Below are 8,906 nucleotides of genomic sequence, written 5' to 3'. Positions count from 1 at the left end.
TAAGGAGGCAAATTCTCGCCATATGTGTGGGTTTTCTCTGGATGCTCTGGTTTTCTCCCATAGTCCAATGATGTGCAAGTTATGTGCATTGGCCATTGATAAAAATTGCCCAGGGTGTACAGGGATGTGTGAGTTAGCCATATGGAGTTATGGGGATGGGGTGCACTTTGGTGGATCAGTGCAGACTTGATGGGCTCTTTCTGCACTGTAAGGATTCTATGATTTAAAGTTGGACTCAAAAGACCTGGCAAGAAAAGCAGAACAGTACCGGGGTCTTGAAAAGTTTGTGTAAAGTAACGGTGTGTGATATGGGCCTATATCTTAAGGCATATGTGTGTTTCCAGTTATGAATACCTCAGCTATCACCTTGTGGGAATGTGTCTAGTTTGTACCTGAATCGGTTCCTTTTTGAATTCCTCCCCCATTAATCTTTGATTTCAGTACACTGGGCCACGTCGCTATTCAGGTCCCTCCACCAGTTGAGTCTTTTCACATTTGTTTCTTCCTTCTCCTTTGCCATAAATATTATAAACCTAACGATATTGCGTTCAAACTAAAGGCAAAAGATATAATGCCGGAAATGTGACTCCACTTATTTCCCCTTTAAATGTCGCAAAGGGGAATCTAGGAGTACAAGCATTTGTACATAACATCGCTGACAGTAATTTCTGCTATTATGTCACTGAAATAATCAGCAATCTGTCAATCAGCTATATTCTGAAAATTCCGTAGATTGTTCCCATTTTTACCAGTGGTGGTGGATTTGTCGGTGGAGTTCATGTTTGGAGGAGACGAACAGCAAAATACTGTGGAATAGTGCGAGAAGCAAACGGTAGAACTCAGAAAAAGAAAGCGTTCCTGAGAGAACGAAGCGTACGTCGAAAGAGGAAATGTGCAAACGCCACAGTGAGAGGGAAGCAGTGAGGTCTTTGCTGGGCGCCGCTTACACCTTGTCCGGTGTTCAAGGGTTGCTGACTTAGTTTGCAGAAGGAATTGTGAGTAGAAGCAGAGACGTCGTGTTGTTCGGCGTTTAGAATCAATATAAAGCCTGCGAAAGCTGGAGATTACGAGAGAGTGGTGATCTGTGAGTGTCTCAGTAGTGAGGGAGTCAGTGAGTGTTGCAGCCTGTTGTTATTGGCTGGGCCGCTCCGGTAACCAGGGCAGCTGTACTTGGTGACGGAAAGCTGGAAGCTGTTCCCTGGGAGCTGACGGCGCCAGTTCCGGGGGGGGGGGGGAATAACAGCTGTAAACTTCCATCTTTTATTTTAAACACCGCCCTCCGGCCTGGGGGGTGGGGAATGCCGTGTTTTAACCCTCCACCCGGTGGGGTGGTCGGTTGCTCCCGCTGTGGAGTGCGGGCTGTACTTTCGTTAAGGTGCTCGGATTGCGGTCCGGGTTGATTTTTGGGCGCAAGGCCGAGGCTCGAGCACACTGTGCTTTTCTGAGGCACAGAACCCCGCTCCGAGAGGTCACCAATCTCCACAGCCTTCCTCAAGTAACTGGAAGATCTTAACATTTGACAGCGAGTTCTTTCTCGCATTGTAGGCTTTAGTTTACCAAGCGTGAATTTTTTTTGTTAAATACATATAAATGTAGATCATTTTTGTTTGAATTCAGATATAGTTGTAAAACGGAATAAAAAGAAAGGCTTGTTTTGGGAGAATGATCCACGCTCGTTTTTTTTAAAGAAATAATCTATGTATGGTTGTTGGTGGTCATATGCTGTTGATTCTCCAGCTCTGGCGTTACTCTGCCTGTATTGGAGAGCAATCACCAACCAGCCCCTTACAAAGATTGAGTGGCGCTGACTTTGTGCTCGGTTACGATAGACATGATTTTTTTTTGCTCATTTTTGAAGATATATGGAAATAATTCTTTAATTGTGCATCACGCGGAATGCTGCTGATTGCTTTATTCGGTGTGTACTGCAACTCAACGTAATGTAACAACCAGATTTTAAAGAAAAATTTTCAGGAACGCCCATTTATTAACCCAAATAGCAATCGAATGTTTTTTTGGTGCAAAAAGGGTAATTTTTTTTTAAACTTTTTTTCCGGACAGGCTGGAATGCACTTTGTGTGGCCAGGAATCTGGGAGGGTCACCCGTTTGGATGCTGAAATTGGTTACCTTTTATCGGGCTGATTCTGCGCCGGGATGCAGTAACCAGTTACCATGACCGTGTTCAAGCAGGAAAATGTGGACGATTACTATGAAATCGGCGAGGATTTGGGGAGGTGAGTGTTTGGAATTTCAGATTCATATCAAGGAATCTGGTGTTTGTGACGAGGTGGCCGGAACAATGGACGAGAACGTTTCCATTTACTGTGTTCTGTCAGGTAGTGGATCCATTTTGTCAGGAGGTGAAGGTGTGAGGCTGGAATTGAGACTAATTTAATACCCCGTCAACCGAGACGCTCAAACAGAATGATTTTTTTTTTTTTGTTTCGGTTAAATTTCCATTAAAACAGCTAGCACCAGACTTGTTCCACTTAGGATAGTGGCAGATGCTGTCGGTTTGATAAGGGCCAAGCCATGGGTGTTGCACATGGTTTGTAGCTTTATTATAGTTCCCATTCAGTTCAGTTATTTCATGATGCAGATATGCTGACGGAGATGATATTTCTGCCGACCTAATATATTTGTCGTTGTTTTGTTTTCTCTTGGTAGGATCTAATTAGCTTTGAAAATAATGGGGTTAAATGTTTCCTTTATCATTGCTAAGGGGTTTAAAATTCTGTATTGGCATTTGGAAGATTTATGGGGCTTGACTCAATCCTGGTTATCTGAGAACACATAGCTTGAATTTAAATAGCATGTAATATCCAAGATACCATGCAGAGACTGCACAAACCACTCGGTGGGACAAATGGGTAGACAACTAGCAACCCGCATCCACGAACACCAGCTAGCAACTAAACAACACGACCAGATGTCCTTGGTTTCAATACACACAGACGAGAAAAACCACACTTTCAACTGGGACAACACTACTATCGTTGGACAAGCCAAACAGGACAGCCAGGGAATTCTTGAAGGCTTGGCATTCATCCAGGGATGCCATCAACAAACACATTGAATTAGACCTGATGTACTGACCATTACAATGCACAGCCGGAACCAGCACCAACTGGAAGCAGCAAAAACCAGACCATATAAATTTGAACCGGCACAAGACAGCAGCGTTTTGCAGGAGGCCCCACAGCACTGAGGATGTCACCTAGTAAGGGGACAAAACGACTATTCAAACCTCCCAACTTGGCGAACACACCAACATCTACAACCAGCAATCGAGCTACAAATCTTCACTCAAACCCTGAGTATGTAATAATGCATTTTCTGTAATGCATGTTGCTACAAGGAATAACATTACATAAAATTCCACAAAAAATTGATCTAGGAATGATTTTAAGACCACGCTGATCTAGTATTTAACCCCCATGGCATCCTGTTAAAAGTCTGCATCATTCTATGATCAAACTGGATTGTCAGTATAGCTCCTAGCTTTTTTCCTACTGTACAGTATCTTCAGAAGATCCTTCTCCACTTTCTCTTCCATCCTCAACTCCAACATCAGTTTTGAGGTACTCATGGACTTGTTTGTTACTACGATTGACAGTATCCGATTTAGCTGTCTTTACTACTTCCATCTTCTTTTTCTTTTCTCCGAGTCTTGCTTGCTCTCAGGTTTCCCTCTGTCCTAACTCTGAATACATGTTTTTATTTTTGTTTATCTATATTCCCTCCATATTCCAAGCTAATCTTGGTTGGAAAACCCACTTTTTGCTCCCTCAACCCTAATCCAACTTGATTGCTGAGCACTCAAACTGAGAAACAAGAAAGTAAGTTTTCTGATATTGCTAATGGTTTGCTGTTTCCAGTCACTGTGTCCATCTTTCAAATCTGCCATTATCACCCTTTCGTTAAAAAACCAACCTTTGACCCCTCTTTTCTTTCAAGCTCCATCTCCAGCATCCCCTTCTCTTTAGAGCTGTTGAATGTGTTGTAGCCTCCCAAATCAGTACCTATTTTTCACAGGACTCCATATTGGAATCCCTCCAGATTGGTTTCTTCTACTGGCACAACACCAAAATATCTCTCATTAAAGTCACAAACAGCATCCTGTGTTACTGTTTCTAAAAAAAAATCTTTGGATACTGGAAATCAGAAATTGCTGGAAAAACTCAACAGGTCTTCAGTTCTGAAGAAGGATCACTGAATCTGAAATGTTAACTATGCTTTCTCTCCATAGATGTTGCACATCTGAGTTTTCCAGCAATTTCACTTTGTGTTCCTGTGTAACTGTGATGGAAGTAAATGTTCCCTTCTCATCTTCATGACTTGTCTGCAGCCTTTATCATGGCTGAGCCTCTTCTGATACCTATCCACTGTCATCCAGATAGGTGGAACTCCTGTTGCCTGTTTAAATAGTTTTATTTAGCAGAGCTAGACAGAGGATCAACTGCAGTGACTTCTCTTGCCTCCATGCAGACCCTACAGCTCTGTTTTTTTTTCCCCTTCTCTTTCGTCCATAAAATGCTTCTTAAAACTAAGCTTCTGATTGTCTGTCTGCCCAAAACATATTTGATAATGTTCCTGAAAAACAGTATTATTTATAGTTTTTTTTATATTCAGTGCTGTATAAGTTATTGTTGTTATGGTCTGTATGTGCTGTTGTTTGTCACCTTACAAATAATATGTTTTGTTTAGTTCATTCTAATTTACTTGGTTACATGAAATGCATTTTAACATTAATGGAGAAGGAATTGTTTTGCACTGGTTAGGATTACAGTGACTGCGATTTAATCCAAAGCTCAGGTCACTTTAACTGAAAGGTGAAGCCTGTGATTAGAAGTCTTGTATGAAATACAATGGTTTCAGCATCTTCAGCCTGCAAGAGAGTCAGTTTAGTGCTGTGTGTGATAGGCCTAACCTATTGGATGCCTTGTATTTGATTTATACTGCAGTCGTTACTTCAAATTGGAGTCCATGTTTAAAATAAAGCTTCAGGTGTTGAATGCCTGACCTTTTTTATTATTTTTAAACTGAAATCTCTTAAGGTTTTCAAAAGCTTTTTATGTAGTTCTCAATGGTTTGACAAATGTATCCTAAGTAGTAAATTGAAATTGAACCAGGCACTTTTCTGGTTTCTTCATGTTGAACCTTTCTGACAGAATCATGTTCACATTTGTTTCTTATGATCTGATGCTGATACTGGACAATTCAGAATGAAATCTGACTTGGTAGATCATATGTTTAATTTCTTGTTTGTTCTTAACAGTGGTTCTCACTGAAACGTAGTCACATGAGATAACAACGTGTAGAGCTGGATGAACACAGCAGGCCAAGCAGCATCAGAGGAGCAGGAAAGATGACGTTTCGGGTCTAGAGCCTTCTTCAGAAATGGGAGAGGGGGAAGGGGTTTCTGAAATAAATAGGGAGAGAGGGGAAGGCAGATAGAAGATGGATAAAGGAGAAGATAGGTGGAGAGCAGACAGACTGGTCAAGGAGGCGGGGTTGGAGCCAGTAAAGGTGAGTGTAGGTGGGGAGTTAGGGAGGGGATAGGTCGGTCCAGAGAGGACGGACAGGTCAAGGAGGTGGGATGAGTCTAATAGGTAGGAGATGGGGGTGGGGCTTGGCTTGCTGTGTTCATCCAGCTCTACACCTTGTTATCTCAGATTCTCCAGCATCAGCAGTTCCTACTATCTCTCTAACACCTGAGGCCACATATGTTTTTTCACAATAGAACATGTTTATTACACAAAAGAAACAAAACCAGCTGTATGTCAGCTTAATATTTGTTCTGATTATTTTAAGTTTAACCCTGTTTTCCAACACTCCTCTATTGGAACTCCAGTCCAGAGGAAATATTAATCCTATCTCAACTTGATAAGCTCCAATTAACTGGTGCTTTCCAGTTTCGCTTTCTTGAAACATAGGGACTATTTTATGATCCCTCTTCAAATCTGATGGCCTAAACTTGTTAAATTCTAATGACATGCCAACACGCCTGGTTTGGAAAACTTTACAAACTGGAAACATATTGCTGTTGCAGTGAATAGTTTCACTTCCATCCCTGTCAGTGCTACAGTCGTCTGAGAGTTTATCACCCCTACATTTTCCAAAGCAGCATAGTTGTTTGAAATGGGGATAGCCACAGAAGACTCCTGTACTACCTGCTTCCCTTTCCTGGAGGTCACCCATCTACCAGACTGTATCTTCATTTTATCTCCCTTCCTGCAACTGCCATCCATCACATCCCCTAGCTCCTCACTTAAGTTCCTAACTGCCACTCCATTCGATCGGGTACGATTCACAACCAAGCACACCTCCTGCAGACATAATCATGAATAACATGGAAACTCTCCCTAATCTGCCGCATCAGACAGGAAGAGCATATCATTCTACAAAAGGACATCTTTGCACTTTAACAGTCTAAAGACCCAAAAAATTGCACAGTCTTACTGCTCTAAAAACATTGCTGCAGGCTAACTTATTATCTATGTTTTATATTTTTAATCTTTAATCAAGACACAGAGCTCAATAAGAACATATAATTGTAAAGAACCCACTCTAGAAATAACAAAGAAAACTAGTCACTTAGCTGCTTCCCAGCTGTGATCTCCCCACACAGGTTTCTCCAAGATCAGCTGTGAATTTTGCTGTTTGTTTATTTTTCTTAGATGAACTCCAGTGTCCAGAAGTACTTGAAATCAAACAGCAGAGGCAGTAGCTGTGAAAGTTCACTGCTGGGTCAGACAGCAGTGTAGGTTTCTTTCTCCATTGATTCACTTCCCACCATGTGGTCACTGCCTTTGTCTCTCTTCCTCCGTTTTTAAAGTGCCATTGTTTTGATCTTTTTTCCCAAAGTTCCAAAACAATGCAACAGCTAATAAAACTGTAATTACTGCTCCTAGAATTTGAGGAAATCAGCTCCAACGCTGAAAGTACCTCAGAAAAGGAGCAGCTCTTACACAATTTTTTCCCGTCCATCAAAAAAAGTCCTTTTATGGCACTAACCCGCATCCATATTTCTCTCTTCTAAAAACAATCCAAATTTGTTAAATGATAACATATTTCATACGCCTTTCATCACATTGTAAAGACACATGCAAGTATCTGTGCTTGTGCATTTGTATTATAACATACTGTCATTTAATGTAAGGAACAATGAGTGGTTGGGAAGGTGTCATATTTTATAAACAGATTTCAGATGTTAATCTTCAGAAAATAAGCAGGCTTCTCTTTTCTCTTTGCTTCCTGTGTATGTTTCGCAACAGGATTTGTTGCAGTGGTATGCTCCAGAGCAAGTTTCACATTATGGTGATATTGTGTGCATTGCATAACCTTTCACTTCAGATATCTGGAACTGGAGGCCCTGAAGGAAGAAGGCTAATGTAGTGTGACAGACTAAGTCATTGGTAGTAAGAGTTCAAATCAGACGAGACAACTGTCAGCAGAATAAATTAATTATGGGGAGATATTCAGGAAAGAATGACACCCTTTCCTGCCTACAGTCCCTTGCAATATATTCTACTTTGTGACTATGCATCATTCAACAAACATCACTAGTCCAATGCAAAAATGGTGGAGACATTTTACTTGTATTACCATTCCACTCAATACTTTGAGCTGGGCCATAGGTAAAAATAGCTCCAAAGTTTTATTACAAACATAATCTGAAGGTGACCTTTCATATTATGGGTTTACAACGAGTTGTAACATACTTTACTAGGAGATTTAATTTTTATGTAAATTAATGAATTTTATAAAACAGGGCACTTGCATCCTGTGGTTTTTCTGTTGGTGGTTTACCCACAGTGAGTTTTTGATCTCAACCAGTTTCTTGTAGGGCAGGCTAGAGTTAAGGCAAAGCCCTTCGAGATAAGGAGTAAAAGTTACTATGTAATTTCTAATGGGAGATCACAGATCAAAAGAGCCTTTGAACTGTCTACTCTTTTCCTTGGCCAAACAAGATGTAGAGAGAAGTCAGAGTGAAAAGGAAGAGAGAAAACCACATCCTTTTAAAGTATATTTAAAGAAACATTTAATTGAATGTACAAATAAATTCCTCTAAATTCATGTAAGTAATGAAAGCTAGATTACAGACTCCAGTTTATTAACAAAGTACTGTATTTCCTCCAAGCCCATAACAAATAAATAAATGATTCAAATTCTCTGATGGTGTTGTGTAAATGAATTACTGAATAAATACCTCTTTATTACAGGGCATTGGTTTCTGCTATGTTTATGGAGTCAAACTGGTTCTTAGTGTCAGCCCTCGCACAATCAGTTGGACACTCTCCTCAAGTGAGAAGGTTTTGTATTTGTGACATTCTAGAACTGGGCTCTAGAATAAATCTGGGCTGACAAGCAATGTTGTGCTGAGGAGTGCTACACATTCAAAGGTGCCTTTTTTAAAATGAAACATTAAACTGAGATGCTGTCTGCCCTCACAGGTGAGACAACAAGGTGTAGAGTTGGATGAACACAGCAGGCCAAGCAGCATCAGAGGAGCAGGAAAGCTGACGTTTCGGGTCTAGACCCTTCTTCAGAAATGGGGGAGGGGAAGGGGATTCTGAAATAAATAGGGAGAAAGGGGAGGCGGATAGAAGATGGATAAAAGGAGAAGATAGGTGGAGAGGAAACAGACAGGTCAAGGAGGTGGGGTTGGAGCCAGTAAAGGTGTGTAGGTGGGGAGTTAGGGAGGGGATAGGTCGGTCCAGGAAGGATGGACAGGTCAAGGAGGTGGGATGAGGTTAGTAGGTAGGAGATGGGGGTGGGGCTTGAGGTGGGAGGAGTGGATAGATGGGAGGACAGATTAGGGAGGTGGGTACGAGCTGGGCTGGTTTTGGGATGCAGTAGGGGGAGGGGAGATTTTGAAGCTTGTGAAGTCCACATTGATACC

The 8,906-nt window shown here is 41.3% G+C and overlaps 1 protein-coding gene across 5 annotated transcripts in view; it reads left to right on the top strand.

Annotated features, from left to right (window-relative positions):
- The first annotated feature begins 650 nt into the window (after positions 1-650).
- dapk1 (death-associated protein kinase 1) overlaps positions 651-8,906 on the top strand; it is a 209,507-nt gene continuing 201,251 nt past the window's right edge. For 2 of the 5 annotated variants that reach the window (XM_048592204.1, XM_048592199.1), the window contains exons 1-2: positions 1,288-1,495; positions 2,062-2,235. In XM_048592204.1, the coding sequence (XP_048448161.1) occupies positions 2,174-2,235 (62 nt within the window). In that variant the 5' untranslated portion in view covers positions 1,288-1,495; positions 2,062-2,173. Of the gene's footprint in view, positions 1,085-1,280; positions 1,496-2,061; positions 2,236-8,906 lie in introns of those variants that run through there. The other 3 variants (XM_020527228.2, XM_020527231.2, XM_020527232.2) reach the window with 3 other exon arrangements.

This window comes from Rhincodon typus, chromosome 3, assembly GCF_021869965.1.
Source record: "Rhincodon typus isolate 14 chromosome 3, sRhiTyp1.1, whole genome shotgun sequence".
NCBI classification, from domain to species: domain Eukaryota; kingdom Metazoa; phylum Chordata; class Chondrichthyes; order Orectolobiformes; family Rhincodontidae; genus Rhincodon; species Rhincodon typus.
Note: the sequence above shows the minus strand (reverse complement) of the source record. Positions and strands in the feature narration are given on the sequence as shown.